The sequence below is a fragment of the Trachinotus anak genome, unplaced genomic scaffold (genome assembly GCF_046630095.1).
Source record: "Trachinotus anak isolate AG129_WGS33_773 ecotype Australia unplaced genomic scaffold, CSIRO_AGI_Tana_v1 ptg000011l, whole genome shotgun sequence".
Classification (NCBI taxonomy): Eukaryota; Metazoa; Chordata; class Actinopteri; order Carangiformes; family Carangidae; genus Trachinotus; species Trachinotus anak.
The window spans coordinates 31323481-31345561 of NW_027273862.1; the positions used below are offsets into that span (position 1 = coordinate 31323481).

At 45.0% G+C, this 22081-nt stretch overlaps 1 protein-coding gene across 1 annotated transcript in view; it reads left to right on the forward strand.

Annotated features, from left to right (window-relative positions):
• Positions 1-2793: 2793 nt before the first annotated feature.
• The window catches only part of LOC139628346 (transient receptor potential cation channel subfamily M member 1-like), a 36592-nt gene continuing 17304 nt past the window's right edge, over positions 2794-22081 (forward strand). The window contains exons 1-8 of the mRNA XM_071489970.1: positions 2794-4447; positions 10331-10407; positions 10683-10875; positions 11022-11235; positions 11543-11667; positions 11789-11960; positions 12802-12976; positions 14817-14940. Of these exons, the coding sequence (XP_071346071.1) occupies positions 4364-4447; positions 10331-10407; positions 10683-10875; positions 11022-11235; positions 11543-11667; positions 11789-11960; positions 12802-12976; positions 14817-14940 (1164 nt within the window). The 5' untranslated portion in view covers positions 2794-4363. The remainder of the gene's footprint in view (positions 4448-10330; positions 10408-10682; positions 10876-11021; positions 11236-11542; positions 11668-11788; positions 11961-12801; positions 12977-14816; positions 14941-22081) is intronic.

Below are 22081 nucleotides of genomic sequence, written 5' to 3' on the forward strand. Positions count from 1 at the left end.
AGAGTTAAAACCAGCCACAAGTCTGAAGTTTCAGGGGGTACTCGGGGTCAGTCAGGGTTGACTGTCCACTTAAGGTATCAAAGTATGGCTGAAAAGTATGATTTCTTCAAAGACATCAGGTCATAACTGTGTGTAAACTGAGAGGCAATGATGGTTCCTGCTGTCTGAAACTGCTGATTTAATAAAACTCAGACTCTTTCTTCTGAGCCTTTTATGACAGAATTTCCAACACAAGCTTCGTTTCCTCTGAGCTCTGTCTACAGATCTGAGTGACCATGGCTGCTTCACAGAGTTACCTCTGTGATGTGGATCAGCCTGATAGATGGTCCGGCTCTAAGATCCATGGAGAGCTGCCAGGTTTTGTGTTTTCTGCAGAGGGTTAGTCATTTTAATGATGTCTAACAAGTACCTGAGCTGATGGTCTGTCTCCTTAGACTGTACCACATGACCAGCTGTGAGTCTGTCAGATAAGTGACTTGTATTATAACGTGTCAGGTTCACAGGAGTCTGTAAGTCTGGTCCTCACGTTTGTCTTAAAGGTACTAACTCCAAAATTCTCCTCCCCACAGCTGAAAAATTCACCATCTCCTCCCCACAGCTGACTCAGATGTACTGTCCAGTCCAGAGTCCACTGTAACTGGTTTACATTTTGACAGTTTCTCTCCTGTACATCTCTCTGAGCTCACTTCAACAGTTTCTTCATCTAAACCATCGGCTTGCCTTGTAGACCCCGTTCCAACAAGGCTGTTCAAAGAAGTTTTTCCTTTAATCGACACCTCTATATCAAGTCTGATTAACTTATCTTTATCAACTGGTTATGTACCGCAGGCTTTTAAAGTTGCAGTAATTAAACCTCTACTTAAAAAGCCTACTCTTGATCCAGATGTTTTAGCCAATTATAGACCTATATTCAACCTCCCCTTTATTTCCAAAATCCTTGAGAAGGTCGTTGCAAACCAGTTATGTGATTATTTGCACAGAAATGGTTTGTTTGAAGATTTTCAGTCAGGTTTTAGAGTCCATCACAGCACAGAAACAGCTCTGGTTAAGGTTACCAATGATCTCCTCATAGCTTCAGACAATGGACTTGTCTCTGTACTTGTCCTGCTAGATCTTAGTGCTGCATTCGACACCATCGATCATAAGATTCTATTACAGAGACTAGAGCATATGGTCGGCATTAAAGGAACCGCACTAAGCTGGTTTAAGTCATATCTGTCAGATAGACTCCAGTTTGTTCATGTTAATAATGGCTCTTCTATCATCACAAAAGTCAGTCATGGAGTTCCACAAGGTTCTGTGCTAGGACCAATACTTTTCAGTCTATATATGCTCCCTCTAGGAAACATTATTAGGAGGCACCAGATAAATTTCCATTGTTACGCAGATGACACCCAGCTGTACTTATCCATGAAGCCAGGTGAGACTAACCAGGTAGCCAAGCTTCAGGTATGACATAAAAACCTGGATGACCAGTAATCTCTTACTCTTAAATTCAGACAAAACTGAAGTTATTGTAATTGGCCCAAAACACCTCAGAGATACACTATGTGATAATATACTGACTCTGGATGACATCACCTTGTCCTCCAGTGCTACAGTCAGAAACCTTGGTGTCATTTTTGACGAAGACTTATCCTTTACTTCACATATAAAGCAAGTCTCTAGGACAGCCTTCTTCCACCTGCGCAATATTGCAAAACTCAGACCCATTCTGTGTCTAAAGGAAGCTGAAAAGCTAGTTCATGCATTTGTTACCTCAAGACTGGACTACTGTAACTCTTTATTGTCAGGATGTCCCAAAAATTCTATAAAAAGCCTCCAATTGATCCCAAATGCTGCAGCATGAGTACTGACAGGAACTAGGAAACGAGATCACATCTCTCCTGTGTTAGCTTCTCTGCATTGGCTCCCTGTAAAATCCAGGATAGAATTTAAAATCCTCCTCCTCACCTACAAAGCCATTAACGCACCATTGTACCTTGGAGAGCTTATAGTTCCCTATTTTCCCAATAGTACACTTCGCTCTCTAAATGCAGGTCTACTTGTGGTTCCCAGAGTTTGTAAGAGCAGAATGGGGGGCAGAGCCTTCAGCTATCAGGCTCCTCTCCTGTGGAACCAGCTCCCAGTGTGGGTTCGGGAGGCAGACCCCCTCTCTACCTTTAAGATCAGGCTTCAAACTGTCCTGTTTAGTAAAGCTTATAGTTAGGGCTGGCTCGGGTATGTCCTGACCCATCCCTTAGTTATGCTGCTATAGAGCTAGACTGCTGGGGGATTCCCATGATGCACTGGGCTCACTCTTTCTCTCTCTCTCTCTCGATTACTTTATGCCATTAACTTTGTATTTTTTTTTCTCTCCCGTAGTTTGTGCTTCTCCTCTCTCTCCCTCTCTCTGTCCTCATTCTGCAGGTATCTCTGCCTCTGGAGCAGCAGGATCCAGATCCACCACTACTCATCATTACTATTAACCACTGTTATCTGTCATTATTATTGATAACACCATTACCTATACAGCTGTTCCTGCTCTCTCTCTCTCTCTCTTTTCTCCTCTCTCCTCCCCCACCCCTCCTTTTTCTCCTCCTAAACCCAACCCTGAGCCCAGTTCTGTTGGAGGTTTCTTCCTGTTAAAGGGAGTTTTTCCTCCCCCCTGTTGCCAAGCGCTTGCTCTTTGTGGGAACTGTTGGGTTTTTCTCTGTAACAAAGTAAGGTCTTGACCTGACCCTGTAAAGTGCCTCGAGATAATGTAGATTATGAGTTGGTGCTATACAAATAAAATTGAATTGAATTGAATTTGAAGAAAGTCTCTCTTTAATTGTAGTTTGAGCAGATTTGCCTTGTATACTATGATGGTGAAAAGTAAAGTGTGCAGCAATTCATTTTAATTGCTGTTCTTTCAACTGTTCACACAAACATTTATTTAATGGTAATTTCCAGATGTAACAGTTTGGTTTGATGCAGTTTGAGTGTGCGGAGAAACAGAGAGGAAGGCAAAAACGGCCATTCACACAAACTCTGGGACTTCCACAGTACTCGACGTTCATTAACTTATTCCATGTCAGCCATACCAAGCCCAGTTTAATGGCTCTGTCTTATCACACATGAGCAAAACAGAAGTTGCAAGTTCCCTAAACATTACTATTGAGCTGAGGAACAAAAAGAATAAAGAGCTCATCCGCAGACATCCGTTTCCATCAGGGTGTGCAGCTGAAACAAAACAAAAGTGTATGTGTTGTGGTGCATGCAGAGACCATGAGTGATTGACAGGCAGGTGTCCCTAGGGGCCCTGATGACCATGCTGCAGGAAGATATATGAATGAAAACACTGCCACACAAATAACACCAGGGGGTGCCACATCTCTGTCAGTGAACCAGGGCTGAGAGGATGAGGTTTCGGCAGTGTCTTGTTATGGAAAACATGATTATTAGGTAATCACATTGGAATCTTTATTGAACGTGTGTTGAGTGGATTTAATGTTGAAATTATCACTTCCTGTTGTGTAGCTACAGTGTGGTGTCATTTGTGTGTTGTGGTGTCATCCTATCTACTGATGAAAAAGACCAGAACGTCTCCTCATCATGTCAAGGACACAGGACACAGGTGTATTTAAAACACACTAAGCGACACAGTGGCGTCTCACACATCTGTTCTCAGGTGAGTTTGCTCTGTGTCACCAGAGACTCTGTGGCTCTCATGTTTGTCAGTCCTCTCAGAAACATCCTGGAAGCTTGTTCCTGACCAGGTACTATCCCCTCCACCTTAAATCTGATTATTTTTACCAGAGGTTCGGTTTATAACAACATCCTGCAGCTGGTGGCACCAAGCAATTCATCTTTGTTTCACAGGCTGAAGAAGATATCCCCCTCTTTAAAAGAAACATGACATCCTGACAACAGCTGTACTCTGAAACAGCCAATCAAACAGGTAGTCAGCCCCACCTGCCCACACATTTGTCTGCAGCCAGCAAGTGGCGCTTTGCTCCAGGTGTGATATCAGACCTGTGGTTCACTGCATTTGATCTGAACAGCAGCAGAAACCCAAGAAAAACAAGTGTGTGTTCTCTGAGGAAGAGTCGTCCTAAAGTAGATTTACCTCCAATCACCATTTATTAAATCTGCATCCATTAAAGAGCTCCGCCCCCTGTCCTCCGCAGCGTCCACTAATCCTGATTACAGAGGGAGAGAGAGGATGGGGTCTCTGTCTGCCACATCTCACCCACAGATGCCTGAATGCAGCACAGACTGAAGGCTGCAGGACCACAGGAGACAGGAAACAGAGAAGGAGACACAGGAGGAGACAAGGAAGGAGACAGACAGAGAGGATGAGGAGGAGGATGAAGGTGGAGGACAGCTGAACTTCATCAACATGGACATCAGAGGGAGGAGAGGGACTAATGGATCCCTCAAATGCTCGTCCATCAAACGCAGTGCATCATCTGGATCACAGAAGGTAAGACTCACCTGAGACCTCCTGAGACCTCTTGGCCTCACTACTTTATTTACAATTCTAGCAGAGACCAACATAAGTCTACAGATCCCAGCAATGCAGTGACATGAAACATTTCTGCAGATTCTGAGGAACTTGACACTTACATCACTGTGACATCACTGTGTCATGACTGTGTCTCTTTTTGGTAGAATAAGGTGCCTTACATGTTGTGTGTGTATGTATACGTGTGTGTGTGTGTGTGTGTGTGTGTGTGTGTGTGTGTAGCACTAATTTAAAGCCTGAACCTGAACTTCAGTGAAGGTGGAGACCTCAAGGGATTGAGTTTGAGTTGGATTAAGTGTACTTGTGATCCAGATTAGTCCAGTATGAAGAGGAGGACCCAACCACAGAGACCTGACTGTAAAGTGTCCCCTCTGATCTGATGGAGGTGTTTCTAATAATCTGTCTGATATCACCACCGACATCACCACTGACATCACAGCTCAGTGTCTCTATGAAGAACTGATCACTGATCAGCTGAGTATGTGTCAACCCTGTGGCCCCATCAGACTGCTCAGGGCCCCAGTTGAGTATTCAAGGGCCCCATTAGATCACAGTGATTCAGACCTGGACCATGTCCCAGGTCAGCACAGACTAGAGACCATCCTCTACTCCTGTTTATTCCTCTTCCTCCTCTTCCTGTTTATTTCTCCTCTTGTTTATTCCTCCTCCTGGTTATTCCTTCTCCTCTCTTTTATTCCTCCCCCTCTTCTCTTTTATTCCTCATCCTGTTTATTCCTCCTCCTCCTCCTCCTCCTCCTCCTCCTCCTCTGATCATGTGACCTGATCAGTTCTATGTTAATGGACTTCATGTGACTCCTTCAGCTGTTTTATTTCCATGTGACTGTCATCTTCATCATCCTCATCCCATATGTCATTATTGTCTTTTTAATTCAGACCTAGGATCAGGTGTGTGTGTGTGTGTGTGTGTGTGTGTGCGCGCGCAGTAATAAAGTGTGTGTGTTGTAAATAAAGGAGTGTGACAGATTAAAAAATGTATGAGAGGCCTTGGGGGGATTTGGATTATCAGGGTTGTAAATGAGATTAATGTTGTTCAGAGGAAATACTTGTTTTCCTAATGAGCTGTTATATCACTGAGTTTTATTTTGTACACAGACAGGAAGTGGATCTGCAGCTCTGAACCAAGACATCAGAGCGAAAGAAAACCCAGTACTGTATTTGAGTACAATTATGAGTTCCTATATACGACTGCATACTTCTACTTCAATAAGAAATATTGATCAGACAGATGTGAATGGTGCTGCTCCACCAGATAAGAGATGATCAGTTTATTAAATAATATGAAACAGGAGTTTATTCTGCAGGAGTTATTCTCCTGTAGGATCAGACGCAACACAGACAACACACCTGAACAGCTCAAATCTGGGACTGCTCTTAAACACTAATAGAAGGTGATGGAGCTCAGTTGGTCCAGTGGTTCAGGTAAAATGAGCAGAATGGAAATAAAAACCTGGAGTAAAGAAGCAGAACTTCTGAACTGGACTGAAGAGGACCTGTGAGAACCTAAATAAAGAACAGTTCCACGTTACTGTGGATGGCGTTTGGATATTTTGTGGGGTTTCTCAAAGCAGATTTGTTGAGTCTGATTCCAGCCCTGGATGAAAACACTCTTGTGTTGAAGCTTGATGGGTCATGAGACTCCCAGAAGGATTACCTCGGACCGGAGTCATGAGACCAGCTCCAACAAAGAGCCCTGCTGCCTCACATGCTTGTCATATGAACCTGCTCAGCTGCAGCAAGTCAACTCCTTTCTCCTCTGCTGCAGCAGGACCGAGACCCCAGTCCTCAGAGACCTGCATCGAAACTCCAGACCAAGACCCCTGGTCCTCAGAGACCTGCATCGAAACTCCAGACCGAGACCCCTGGTCCTCAGAGACTCCAGAATGAGACCCTTGGTCCTCAGAGACCTGCACCGAAACTCCAGACCAAGACCTCTGGTCCTCAGGGACTCCAGACCGAGACGCCCCATCCTCAGAGAGGACCTCAGTCCTCAGTCCTGATCAGTTTCAGAGACAAGATGTTCAGGTAGCTGTTGCTGCTGTGAAACGAGCCGTCCACTCAGATTCCTGAGTTTTCCTCTGCTTGATGACACGTCTCAGAGGTTTGTCTGATTTTATCAGTAGTGTCAGAAAACTGGACAGAGTCAGTTTGTTATTTATCAAGTCTGAACTTTGTACATCAGGGTTTGATGGTTTCAGTTCAGAAACCAGATCTGTTCATTTGAATGTCTGAGTGTGTGATGTGTGAGTGTGTGAGTGTAAAGAGGAGAGTCTGAGCTCAGCTGACTCTGTTTCTCTCTGTAGATTCTGTCATTAGTTTAACTGTGTGAAATCAGTTAAAGTTACTGTTAACTGTTTACTGAGTGTCTGAGGAGTGGGAGGTGCTCTCATACTGGGTCTTTGAGTGATGATGGTGATGATGAAGATGATGATGACGATGATAATGATGATGATGGTGATTATGATGGCAGTTCATCACTCACGTGAAGAAGACAATAAAACTGAGACTCATGTGACTTTCACTCATTAATCCTCCATCATCCAGAGTGCAGGAATTTGTCAAAGTGCTTCAGTGAAACACACACAATAACGCACAATAACACACAATAACACACAGAGTCATTAGTGCTGTATGGATTCGAACACACAGGAAATAGCTTTAAAGGGCTCCCATGTGTTTTTTGCTGCAGCAGGATTAGGGCGGAGGGTAAGAGGATTGGATGCATAAAGAAATGGAAAGCTCCACTCTCCCAGTAATTAGCCAGATACACATGAGCGGTTTGATGTTTCAGCCATTTGTGGCATTTTATTTATTTAAATGTTACTGTGGCCTGTAAATCAGAATCAGAATCAGAATCAGAATCAGAATCAGTTTTATTGCCAAGTATGTTTTCACATACAAGGAATTTTTTCTGGTGATTGGTGCAATTGATCAGCAACAGTGGGGCTCTCTAGCCTTGTTGATGAGGCTAATAGCAGATGGGAAGAAGCTATTTTTGTGGCGAGAGGTTTTGGTCCTGAAGGACCGCAGCCTCCTGCCAGAGGGGAGTGTCTCAAAGAGTTTGTGTCCAGGGTGGGAGGAGTCAGCTACAATCTTCCCTGCACGCCTCAGAGTCCTTGAGGCGTACAGGTCCTGGAGGGACGGAAGATTGCAGCCAATCACCTTCTCAGCAGAGTGGATGATACGCTGCAGTCTGTTATTGTCCCTCTCCGTGGCAGCAGCGTACCAGATGGTGATGGAGGAGGTGAGGATGGACTCAATGATGGAGGTGTAGAAGTTCACCATCATAGTCCTTGGCAGGTTGAACTTCTTCAATTGCCTCAGGAAATACATCCTCTGCTGAGCTTTTTTGATGAGGGAGCTGATGTTTAGCTCCCATTTGAGATCCTGTGTGATGGTGGTTCCCAAGAAGCGAAAATGCTCCACGGTAGCCACGGGGGAGTCACACAGGGTGATGGGGGTGGGTGGGGCTGGGCTCTTCCTGAAGTCCACTATCATTTCCACTGTCTTCAGAGCGTTTAGCTCTAGGTTGTTCTGCCTGCACCAGGTCACCAGACGCTCAGTCTCCCACCTGTAGGCAGACTCATCGCCATCAGAGATGAGTCCAATGAGAGTGGTGTCGTCTGCAAACTTCAGGAGCTTGACAGACTGATGGCTGGAGGTGCAGGTGTTGGTGTACAGGGAGAAGAGCAGAGGAGAAAGAACGCAGCCTTGCGGGGATCCAGTGCTGATGGTCTGGGAGTCAGACACGTGCTTTCCTAGCTTCACGTGCTGCCTCCTGTCAGACAGGAAGTCGGTGATCCACCTGCAGGTGGAGTCAGGCACGCTCAGCTGGGAGAGCTTGTCCTGCAGCAGAGCCGGGATGATGGTGTTGAAGGCAGAGCTGAAGTCCACAAACAGGATCCTGGCATAGGTCCCTGAGGAGTCCAGGTGCTGGAGGATGAAGTGGAGAGCCATGTTGACGGCGTCGTCTACGGACCTGTTGGCTCTGTAGGCGAACTGCAGGGGGTCCAGGAGTGGGTCAGTGATGGATTTGAGGTGGGACAGGACAAGACGCTCAAATGATTTCATGACCACAGAGGTCAGGGCAATGGGTCTATAGTCATTTAGTCCTGTGGGCCTTGGTTTTTTGGGGACAGGGATGATGGTGGAGGATTTGAAGCAGGCTGGCACGTGGCAGGTCTCCAGTGAGGTGTTGAAGATGTCTGTGAACACTGGAGACAGCTGATCAGCACAGTGCTTCAGGGATGATGGAGAGACAGAGTCAGGACCGGCTGCTTTGCGGGGGTTCTGCTTCTTAAAAAGCCTGTTGACATCTCTCTCCAGGATAGAGAGAGACGTTCCTTTGGTAGAGGAGGAGGAGGGGGGTTCTGATGTGGCTCTGATGTGGAGGTTAGTGTCAGGCTTGTCCCACTGTCTTTCAAAGCGGCAGTAGAACTCATTCAGATCGTTGGCCAGACGGAAGTCGTTAATGGAGTGGGGGGGTTTAGGTTTGTAGTTAGTGATCTGTCTGAGCCCTTTCCAGACAGAAGCAGAGTCGTTGGCTGAGAACTGGAGCTGAAGTTTCTCAGAGTACAGTCGTTTAGCTTCTCTCACCGCTTTGCTAAACCTGTACTTGGACTCTTTAAACCTGTCCCTGTCCCCACTCCTGAAAGCTTCCTCCTTTTGCCTCCTGAGCTGACTGAGCTTAGCTGTGAACCAGGGTTTGTCATCGTTATAACTCACCCTGGTGCGTGATGGGATACAGCAGTCCTCACAGAAGCTGATGTATGACGTCACAGCCTCTGTGAACTCATCCAGACTGTTGGAAGCAGTCCTGAACACCTCCCAGTCAGTGCAGTCCAAACATGCCCGCAGATCCTCTATGGCTTCACTGCTCCACTGCTTCGATGTCTTCACAACAGGTTTACACAGTTTTAGTTTCTGCCTGTATGTGGGAATCAGGTGGACCATGACATGGTCAGAGTGGCCCAGTGCAGCCCGGGGGACGGCGTGATAAGCACCACTGATTGTGGTGTAACAGTGGTCCAGAGTGTTCCCCTCTCTGGTCGGGCAATTAACAAACTGTCTGAAATGAAATTTCAAATGATTTTAAATGAAATAAAACACAACATGTTTGATGGAAACAACACTTTACTGTTCCTCACTTAAGCTGTAACAGAAACACGTTTTCAGCTGCTTCTTCAGAGAGTTCACTCAGCATTAAATTTATAACTTTGTACAGTTTTACAACAGATTTTCACATTTTGCATTGACATCATTTATATGTGGTTTTCAGCACGACTGGATTAACCTCCAGAGGGGCCTCTGGTTGGGCCCCTACTGATCCTAATGTAGACCCAGACATCCAGAGCAGATTAATTGGTAGAAATTTTGATAACTGATGAATCAGCTCTATCTCCCACACAGTTCCTTCTCTACTTATGTAAACGTCAAATTAAAGCTCAGACTCTTTAGTCTCTAACATCTAATTTCAAATTGAATGTGCTGAAGCTCAGAGCCTGAAGAGCATAAAGGTGCATAACTGTCCATATACTTATGGTCAGGACTGTAGTTTTTATTTGACAAATTATATGAATAATCCAATGACTATTATAATGATCACTATAATTGGTCTGAAAATGTCCCTCCACTCAACACATCTGCTGCCACAGTTGACACACATTTGTCTGACAACTTTAAATACAGATGGACGCTCCAGTAAACAGTGGTCAGTTGTCACTGTAGTAAGATCCTCTTCATTCAGTTCTTGTTGACTGTTAATGTTCTTTTTATTGGCACTGTTACTGAACTGCACCACAGACACTTCTCATTTTTCTTCAGATTCACAGAGTGTGGATCGAGAGGACTTTCCACAAGAGGGAATGTATCCAGATTATTCCCAGCAAAGACACCAGCAGGTACTCACACATACTACAGGGTCACAGTCATTGTAACTCATGTAACTATTATCACTGACTCAAGGAGCTGCTTCTTGACCTGAGTACAGAAACTGCACATATGGATCTGACTGTTGCTTTGAGACTGACATATAAAACTGTGAACTGTCCTTTAACTACAGTGTCCCCGGTTCAAGTCCAGTGGAGGACGTTTGTTGCATCTCTCTCTCATTTCCTGCCAAATCTCAACTGTCTATGGTATAAATAGTCTTTCTTGTATTGATGCTGCTGCTCAGGTGCAGTTGTGGTCAGCTGGTGACGCAGCACACCACCATCCCACCAGGGGCCAAAGAGGAGGGGGCCCCACTGCTTCAGCTAGAGGTCCAACCTGCAGAAAGATGGAGCCCCCTCAAACACACCCAGTCCTCCCCCACCGATGCCTATGGAGTCATTGAGTTCCAGGGAGGAGGACACATCAACAAGGCCATGGTACCAAACAGATACACGTGACAGACCAAACTGTGATAGACTAAAACTCTGGAGAAGAGAACTCTGGTTTAATGGTGAGATTCCTGTAGGAGATTTTTGTCATTGAAAACAGTTCCTCCTCCTGTCTTCTCCTCCTCCTCCTGCAGTACATCAGGGTCTCCTATGACTCTAAACCAGACTCTCTGCTCAACCTCATGGTGAAGGACTGGCAGTTGGAGCTCCCCACGCTCCTCATCTCTGTCCATGGAGGCCTCCAGAACTTTGACCTGCCCCCCAAACTGAAGCAGGTTTTTGGGAAAGGACTAATCAAAGCTGCAGTGACCACCGGAGCCTGGATCTTCACTGGAGGAGTCAGCACAGGTATGACAGTACTCCTCCTGCTCCTCAGTAAAATAAGTGAAACACTGATTCAGAATCAGTTGTGTTGTGGATGATTCAGTAAAAAGTGCTAACACACCTGATGCTATGAATGATACTTAAACTGGTTCAAAGTAAAACCATATTCCCACACCTTCTTAATCCATCAGCAGGGGATAAATTTAACAGATGTTTGTGTGGTTATCGCCTGAAAACCAACCAGACAGTGATAATGATATCAGATGTTATCTTTATAAATTCTTCTGCCAACTGGATCCTGGCATCCTGCTGGTCCTCTGTGGTCTTTCAGGAGTGATCCGCCATGTTGGAGATGCTCTGAAAGATCATTCATCCAAGTCCAGAGGAAAAGTCTGTGCTATCGGCATTGCACCGTGGGGGATCATCGAGAACAAAGAAGACCTGATTGGGAGAGACGTAAGTCAAACCAGAGGGAACCAGAGATACTTGGTCTTCAGCCCAGACTCACTTCAGATTTGTTAAACAGTAACTTGTTCCTCCCACCTCTGAATGGACCAATCATATCCGTGTGCTTCAGGTGACTCGGCCCTATCAGACCATGTCCAACCCACTCAGCAAGCTGTCAGTCCTGAACAGCAGCCACTCCCACTTCATCCTGTCCGATAATGGGACCAGCGGGAAGTACGGGGCCGAGGTCCGCCTCCGCAGACAGCTGGAGAAACACATCGCCCTGCAGAAGATCAACACACGTGAGTCATGTGACCTGCTGAAACACCCTGCTGAGTTTCAGCTCTGCCTTTATATTGTACCTGAGCAGGTTAAAGGGGCAGTTGACCCAAACCACTGAACAAACACACACATCTCATCTCTTCACAAGTTCATTCCCAGGTTCTGATTCAGTCCCTGAGCTGGACCCTTTAGCCCCGTTTATGAGGTCTCCTGTTGGGGAGGCTCTTTGTGAATACTGCTCCTGGATCCTCATCCTGGCTCCTCAGTCCTACCTGCTGTAACCATGTGACCAATCATGTGACCTGTGGGTTTCCCTTTGTCATCCTATGCCTGGAGCTGTCTGTAAGGCAGGGAAAGCAAAGGGAGGCTCAGCCGTCACCTCTCACTGCAGCCACAGAGGAGCCAGTCCACACTGTCTCTGTTGACCATAGTCAGTCACACACTGGTTTCTCTTTTGATGGAGCTAGGCTAACAGTTTCCTCCTGCTTCCAATCTCTGTGCTCAGTTAGTCTGAACACTGGCCCATACAATATTTGTAGAAACAAAACTAGAACACCCAACTCAGGAGGAGCCAGAACAAGAGGATTTACAGCGTCCAAAGATCTGTTCATCTGCAGAGCCCTGAAAGTGACAACGGCCTCATACATCAGAATCAGTGTTGTTGTTAAAGTCTTTCAAACAGAGTAAGATGGAATGACCTAAACCTGATGGTCATATGTAATGCTGTGACAACAGTGGTTAGGGTTAGGGTTAGATCTGGGCACAGGGTCAGATCTAAGTCACAGAAATAAAGGTGGTTGGTGAAGGTTGTGACAGTACTGCTTCAACTTTACAGACACTGCATCTCTGTGTGTGTGCCAGGTCTGGGTCAGGGGGTCCCAGTGGTGTGTCTGATCCTGGAGGGCGGTCCTAACGTCATCTCCATTGTTATGGAGAGTCTGAGGGAGGAGCCTCCAGTCCCCGTTGTGGTCTGTGACGGCAGTGGTCGAGCTTCTGACATCATTTCCTTTGCACACAGATACTGCGAGGATGACGGGTGAGGATTTCTCTCACAATTATAGATTAAACTTCAAACAGGTGGTTCTTCTGGATTCAGCAGCAGCTTTTGAAACCTTAGATAATATTTTGTTAGATCATCTGAAGAAGCGGGTTGGGATATCTGTTACAGCACTTGTATGGTTTTCCTCCAATTCATCAAATTGTAATGTTGTTATTTTAACTTTGTCGGACTGAGTTGCTCTGACCTGTGGAGTTCCTCATAGGTCTATCCTGGGTCCTGTTTTATTTCTTTCTCTACATGCTTCCTTCAGGGCACTTCATCCATCAGTTTGTCTCCATGCTTTATATGCTGATGATGTCCTGCTCTAAATATTTGTGAAACCTGGTGAACTTTTAAAGACATGTCTGAAAGATATCAGTGCCTGGACATCTCAGAGTTTCCTGCTGTTAAATCACAACTAAACTGAAGATCTGAGCTGTGTCTCAGTTTCTGTTCTTCTGTTCTTACACTTATTATTTTGAAAGCATAATTGCGTTGAAACTGACTGGTATGGCAACATACAGTGCACTATAAGTATCTAGGTGGTGCAACCAAAACTGTCAGAAAGTTGAGTATCACCATCAACAGTTGCCATCTTGGCTACATAGCAGAAGGCAAGAGACCACAAGCATGTTTTCAAAGTTGAGAAAATGGTGGCAGAGGGAAGCTGATGGCGGCCTGTCACATCTGGCCTGAAACAGCTGGCGGACATTTTGGTGGGTGACAATCACGATCACATGTCACAATTGTTATTTCCAGTGAGGCTGCGTTCATTTGCAGACAACACTTTCCTGATGAAATTCACTACAGTTACTGAGACTCAGTGCTGCTCTTCTGACTCTTCTTCAGCCTCTAACTCAAAGGTCAAGAATTCTGCTGCATGAAAACCAACAAAGACTCCACAGTATTCTCATGTCACTGCATCACACAGGGTTTCATTTGAAAGCCTTCTAATTACTACAAACTATGACACCATGTTCCAGTGAGCTGCTGATCCCCTCCAGGGTTCACCAGGCCTCAGAGCTTCTAACTGTCTCAAATTCAAGAGCTGTGGTGACAGAGCTTTTTCTGCCCTGACTCTGGATCAGTCTCCTTCTGGACGTGAGACCATTTTAAATATCATCCTAAGACCTTTTTATTCTCAGGAACGTTTTACTGATTCTTCCTTGTCCTGATTTGTTCCTTCTTTATTTCTGCTCATGTTTGTTGTATTTATATGTTCAGATGCTTTTTATATCTCTGAGAAACAGTGAAACCTGGTTTGGAAACACACTGATGCCTGCAGCGGGCAGACTGTCAGAGACCAGGACCTGCAGAGACCAGGACCTGCAGGGTCACAGTTTAACTGCCGGAAAGAACTCTGGATTAAATCATCTATCAAATAGCAGATGTTACAGGATCTGACAGACCTGGATGGGTCCACATTCATCATGACACCAAATCCTAACCATGACCTTTGACCTTTAGGGTCACAAGACAATTTGGTGCAGGTTGTATCTGCTGAGCTGTGCTTGTGCTGAGGAGGGTGGGGGACCTGAAGGGGGACAACTCAGATCAGTGTGGTGGTCTAAAGGCCCCACAGATCCTCAGGTCTTCACTCACCTGTGTTTAAAATACCTGACCTCCATCCTACACACATGAGACCAGGTCTCCAGCTGTTGTAACATCGCCTGGGCAGTTTCAGCTAACAGGAGTCAGGCCGAACCAGCCTACTTCCCAGTGCCTTCTGCTGCACCTACATATGAACACATCCACACCTCCTAATGGCTGCATGACTGACATTTCTCCATTCTCATTTCTCCCTGTCACATGATTATCTGCTGTTTCTCTTGCGCAGGTTGGTGAGTGAGAGCGTCAAAGATCAGCTGCTGGTCACCATCCAGAAGACCTTCAACTACAGCCGCAGCCAGGCACAGCAGATCTTCCTCATGGTGATGGAGTGCATGAAGAAGAGAGCCCTGGTAGGTTGTATGACAAAGGTGTTGGTGGAGGCCGTACCTGAGTGTTTCATATTCCTAATGATTCTCTTTATTCAAATCTGTTTTCCATCAGTGCATCAATAAAACAGCCTCATTCAAAACTTGTTGTGTGTGTGTGAGTGTGTGTGTGTGTCATCACTTATTCTCCCCCACCATCACAAACCAGATCTGTCTCCTACAGATTACATTTCACAGAGCCTCTCTATCTGTTTTCTGTGGACAGACTAATCTCTGCCTGAATCATGTTTAGATGCAACATTTTTTTAAATTGAATCAAGCGACATGTTCACCATGGTTTGCCATTCAGAATCCAGGGGGGGGTCTGTGCCCCCCTCAGTGCATGGACCCTGGCAGATGAGATGTGACCACTGCGTAATACCTGCTCACTGTGACCTCAGTATTTGTGACATTAACATAATGATGAAGGTTTTACCTTTGACCCAAAACTGCAGCTCTTAGTGGAGATTGTTCTGTGACCCTCCATCATTGATTTAATCCCACAATCCTCTGCTTCCTCCTGAGAACAGCTGCAGCAGCAGTCTGGACATAAATGTAAAAACTAAATCACATCTCATTACTTAAAATGATTTGTTGTCAGATTAAATGCTCCACAGACCTGATCAATGTGGTCACCAGCTCCACCAAGTCGTGTGTGTCTGTTACAGCTCAGTGAATGGTCAGTCCAGACAAGTCCAACCAGAGGATCAACAACCAGAGAGTCAGGATGTAGCTCTGTAGTCTGACCAGTTTGTCAGCGCTACCTCTCCGCAGATCAGTACTTCACTGTGTTTTTGTTTTTTTTTTATATTATTTTTTTGGCCTTTTCATGCCTTTATTGGATAGGGCAGTTGAGAGAGACAGGAAATGGGGAGGCAGAGAGAGGGGGAATGACACACAGGAGAGGGCCACCCGGCGCAGGATTTGAACCGGGGATGCCTGCAGTGAGGACTATAGCCTCAACACATGGGGCGGGTGCTCTACCCACTGAGCTAAACACCGCCCCATGTACAGCCTTTTTGAGCACTCGAGACTCGTCACCCTGTCCACAGTTGATTGTGATACATAAAGACAAACTGTATGGAGGTGTTCCTACACAGCGTTGTTAGTCTGATTATCATATTTGTGCACACAGACACCTTTAGACGAGGCCTCTGGTCTGTAACAGACAGACACATTCAGCAGGACAAAGACACGAGACCACAAAGGTGGAGCAAAGATACTGGATGAGCTGAATTAGACTCCTCTTCAGAGTCAGACCTGAATCACAGACCTGAACTCACAGACCTGATCTGATTCAGTGGTCTTGTTCATACGAGGTATTAACATGTGTTCATCTGTTCACACCTGATTTAAAATGAGCTCAGTGATCTGATCACTTCCTGATGCAAATAAATGGCTAGAGAAAGAGAGAGAGAGAGAGAGAGCGAGAGAGAGATATTTTGATTTATAAAAACTAACTTTATTGTATCATATTAAACATCAGCAAGTAACACTCATAAAAAATAGTTTTAAAACTAATAATTTATAAGAGCTCTTTGGAGAGGAGCAGCTGATTGTTTTTCACTGAACACAGTGCGTCACCATAAGCCCACTCCATAATGAAGTGATCAATGTCCTTCATTTCCCTGTAAAACTTAAAATCTACCATTATTCTGACTTTCACCATCCTGGAAAACAGAATCCTGGCGTCTACATCTACTGCCTCATCTATTTTCTTTTTCCTGCTGATGTAGATGGCCATCTTGGTCTGTCCTAGCAGGAAGTTTATTATCTGACATTTGATTTTTGCAGATTTTTTATATTTAAATCCAAGAATGTAAACCTGTTTGAAGAAAATTTCCCCCAGACAACAGTGGAAAACAGTTTCTCTGTTGGCACAGAAAGGACACCTGTCGTCTGTACCTGCACTGATCACAGACAGGAAGGCATTAATGGCTACTGTCCCATGTAGCACTCTCCATTGCAGGTCAGCTGCCTTTTTTGTCAGTGGCGGCTTGTACAGTCCTCTCCAGTCGGGTCTGATGTCAGCTGTCAGCACAGTGTTCCAGTTCTTCTCTAAAACAGTCTGATGCCCTAAAAGCACCCCCAGATATTTTAACCCTCCCTTCTTCCAGGTCAGCCCTGCTGGCAACACTAACTGAGCTGGCAGCTTCCTCCCAGTAACCACTGCTTCACTCTTGTTCCAGTTTATTTTAGCAGATGAGACCCTGTGTATACAGACAGTTTTACGGCTGAATCACACCCTGGGAAACAAACTCCTTTCAGTTCCTTCCTGAGTTTGTGAAGCAGGGGCTCGATGGAATCAGCGTACAGCATCCCAGAGAGGGAGCATCCCTGCCTCACCCCCCTCTGTACACTAAAAGGAGCTGCCAGGCCACCATTAATTTTCAGTATACTCACAATGCCATGGTTCAGAACCTGGATCTTGGCTATGAAACCTGTGCTGAACCCAAAAGCCTTAAGTGTGTTCCACAGGTACTGGTGTTCAACCCGGTCAAAAGCCTTTTCCTGGTCTATGGAAATCAGACCAGTATCTAAACCCAATGAGCTGGAGAGATCCAAAACATGCCTAATCAGAGTGACATTGTCACTCATTAATCTGACGGGAACACATTAGCTCTGGTCAACATGGATGACCTCACCTACCACTTCTCTGAGCCTCAGAGCCAAGGCTTTGGAGAGGATCTTGTCACAGAGAGACCGGCCTCCTGTAAACAGTTCTTTGTAGAAGAGGGTGGTGTACCTCCTTATCTCAGAGCTCTCTACCATTGTAGATCCATCAGCTGAGCGTAGGGAGTGAGCGACCTTACTCTGCTCGTCGAATCTTGAGTGTACCAAGGTGCCCTGTGCAGTAATCCCCAACAGGTTGGCTAACGCATTCTTTTTGACTTTCAGGGCTTCAATATGCCCCTGATTTCCTGTAGAATTTACAAGAGTTTGTAATTCTACTATTTGACTCTCTAGGTCTTGGAGAGATCTGGTAATGCACCTGGTGACATTGTGTGTATACTGCTGATAAAAGAGGCTGATCTGACTCTTGCCATAGTCCCACCACTGCTGCACTGATGAAAACTCTGACGTGCTTTTTTTCTGTATGAACCATAAATACTTCACAGATTCCATAAAAACCTTGTCATGTAAAAGCCCAGTATAAAAAGACAAGTAAGTGCTGTGTGCTTTTACATTCTGGATAAACACTGAGCAGTGAACAAGACAGTGATCAGTAAAACCAACAGGCACAATGTGACATGCTTTAAAATGATGCTTAAAACAATAAAAATGATCAGGTCTTGCCAATGAAACAAGGTTTTCTCTCAGGTGAGTTCAGCTGAATTGTCTCTCTGTAGGATAAAAACCTTGCCACACATCTTTGAGCTTATGTGTCTCTATCAGACACCTGAGTCTGACAGATGATGCTGGGTGTGGCTCTAAATGGTTCCTGTCCAGTTTTGCATTTTATGTACAATTAAAATCACCTCCCAGACAGAACATGTCATCACACAACATGTTCAAGAACTGTAATCTTTCACTATTTAAAACTGGAGCATAGACATGTACTCCGATGCCCCAGGATTCTCTCTACACTGTTCATTGTAATTACAGTGCATCCAGAAAGTATTCACAGCGCTTCATTTTTTCCACATTTTGTTATGTTACAGCCTTATTCCAAAATTGATTAAATTCATTTTTTACCTCAAAATTCTAAACACAATACCCCATAATGACAAAGTGAAAAAGTTTGCTTGAAATTTTTACAAATATATTAAAAATAAAAAAACTAAAAAATCACATGTACATAAGTATTCACAGCCTTTGCCAGGACACTCAAAATTGAGCTCAGGTGCACTCCACCAATCAGGCCTGTATGGTAGAGTGGCCAGATGGAAGTCACTCCTCAGTAAAAGGCACATGACAGCCCGTCTGGAGTTCGCCAAAAGGCACCTGAAGGACTCTCAGACCATGAGAAAAAAAATTCTCTGGTTTGATGAAACAAAGATTGAGATCTTTGGCCTGAATGCCAAGTGTCATGTCTGAAACTCATCACCTGGCCAATACCATCCCTACAGTGAAGCATGGTGGTGGCAACATCATGCTGTGGGGATGTTTTTCAGCAGCAGGAACTGGGAGACCAGTCAGGGTTGAGGGAAAGATGAATGCAGCAATGTACAGAGACATCCTTGATGATAACCTGCTCCGGAGCGCTCTGGACCTCGGACTGGGGCGAAGGTTCATCTTCCAATGGGACAACAACCCTAAGCACACAGCCAAGATAACAAAGGAATGGCTTTAGGACAACTTTGTGAATGTCCTTGAGTGGCCCAGCCAGAGCCCAGACTTGAACCCAATTGAACATCTCTGGAGAGATCTGAAAATGGCTGTGCACCAATGCTCCCCACCCAACCTGATGGAGCTTGAGAGGTTCTGCAAAGAAGAATGGGAGAAACTGCCCAAAAACAGGTGTGTAGCTTGTAGCATCCTACTCAAAAAGACTTGAGGCTGTAATTGCTGCCAAAGATGCTTCAACAAAGTATTGAGCAAAGGCTGTGAATACTTATGTACATGTGATTTTTTTGGTTTTTTATTTTTAATATATTTGCAAAAAATTTAAACAAACTTTTTTCACTTTGTCATTATGGGGTATTGTGTGTAGAAGTTTGAGGTAAAAAATGAATTTAATCCATTTTGGAATAAGGCTGTAACATAACAAAATGTGGAAAAAGTGAAGCGCTGTGAATACTTTCTGGATGCACTGTACATCCTTGTCTTTATTTTGCTTTGTCTTATGTTTCTTTGCCTGTCTGTCTATCTGTCTCTCTTCCCTGTCTGTCTGAGACAGTAGTACTCTGTGACTCTTCAGTCGAATCTGACCCGTCAATCTGAACATCTCCAGCAGCCTGGTGTAATTTAGCTCCTGATGCCAGCCCACAGACTGGAGCGATCGCAACACCCGGTGCCAACCCCTTGGCCGGAGTGTCACCAGTATCCTGGGCCACAAGCCCATGACCAGTCCGTTCTCCACCCTCAGGGCAAGCCCACACAAAACACCCTTCCGCACCACAGCCAAAACATTTCATATCCCCTGAAGTCACAAAAACCATGTAGTTGAAGCCCTCTACTTTGAAAGTGAGGGACAGGTTGAGTTCATTTGTACAGTCTTTAGGGATCATCATCACCTGCCTACTGTGACAAACCACGTGCTTCAGCTTAGGCGACTTACAATCCAGCAGAACCATCTGTATTGGGGATACGAGCTGACCGTACCTGGACAGCTCTCTAGTGATGTCTTCATTCTTTATGAATGGAGGCACGTTGGAAATGATCACTTTTCTCGCCAGCGTCACCAGTCGGAGAATGAAGGTGGTGTCATGAATCACAACACCGCTCCCCACAACTTTAGCAACTTTATCCACATCTTTCAAAAAGATGACAATGGCACTGTTCATGTGAGAGGCCGACTTAACACTGTCAAGCCCACAACCTCTCTCACAGCGTAGCTGGCTTCCTCCATTGAACAACCGGCAGCCGGCAGAAGCTTCACACCGTGTCAGCCTCTCTAGCCCCAGGTGGCTGCTGACAGCGGGCATGACGCCCTGTTAGGCTGCCAGCCCCCCCACCTACACCCCTACCAACAATTCACCTGACCACTATTGACAAATACAACTAACAACACACACCTACACATACACAACTCAATATAAGATAGCCTTTATTAGTCCCATATTTTATATATATATATAGTGATAATATATATACATTGTGAATGGGGGGAGGGTGTGTGTGTCACAATATATATTCAGTAAATAAAGATAGAAAACACAATCACTCAGCAGGTCACTCACTCCATGCTAACTCAACGCTCGCACATGCGCACAGAGAGAGAGAGAGAGAAAGAGAGAGAAAATACATTTTTAAAGCACAACACAAAGAAAAAGAAAATTTCACTCTCAACTAAAAACACCAAAAAAAAAAAATTATACAGCTATGTAAACAAATACATATAGACACACACACACACACACACGCATATATATATATATATATATATATAAACATATATACATATATATATATAGACACCTATACACATACCTACATACACATGCATACATATATACACATGTATACACATATTTACATATCTAACATATATTAGCATAAACACATCCACCCACACACACACCCTCCCCCATTCACACCCACAGACACACACCCACCCATAAGCCTGTGAATATTCTCATTTGTCCAGGTCATAGTATCTCAAAGGAGTTTTAAATCGAAAGCAACTGGACTTGGTTATTTGTCTACGAAGACGTTTCACCTCTCATCCAAGAGGCTTCATCAGTTCTTTCTCGCACCTGACCAGGCTGGGACTGGTCTGGACTGATTTAAAACTCCTTTGAGACACCCACCCATAATCACTGAACCAACAACCGTCCAAACAGCAGCTTCCCTTCTTGAACAGAACACAGATCCTCGTTCACACACCAGACCCTCTGAAAATGACTCTACATCCTTCGTCATGTTATAGTACTTAAAGTCAATGTTTGACCTGTTCTTCATCATCCTGATGAAGAATGTCTCTACATCACAATCAGCTGACCCTTCCATCTTTCTCCTCCAGCCATCTTGACCTGACCCAGAAGGAAGTTTAACAGTTGAGTTTTGTGTTTGTATTTCCACCTGTATTTGCAGCCCAGGATGAATGTGTGTATTAAAAACCTCTGCGTACAGATGAAACAGCCTCTGTAGCAGCAGGAACAGACCCTGAAGCCTGCTGCAGTCCAGGAAACAGGGAAACACAGTTTCTCTGAGGGAGCAGAATGGACACCTTTCACCTACACCTGGATTAAAAACACACACAAAGGCATTGAGAGCAACAGCCCCATGTAAAACCCTATACCTTAAGTCTCCAACCCTTTTAGTTAACGGTGGTTTGTACAGTGCTCTCCCTGAAGGGCCCACATCTGGACCTAGACCCAGGTGGACCCTCCATGGTGTTCAGTTTTTCTTTGTTAATCACCCTGAGGAGGAGTTTGTACATCATTTACCCTCCTGTGTCAGAGAGACGTATGGGTCCTGACACACTGTCCTCTAGAAACCAGCCAGGACAGTCTTTAAAATC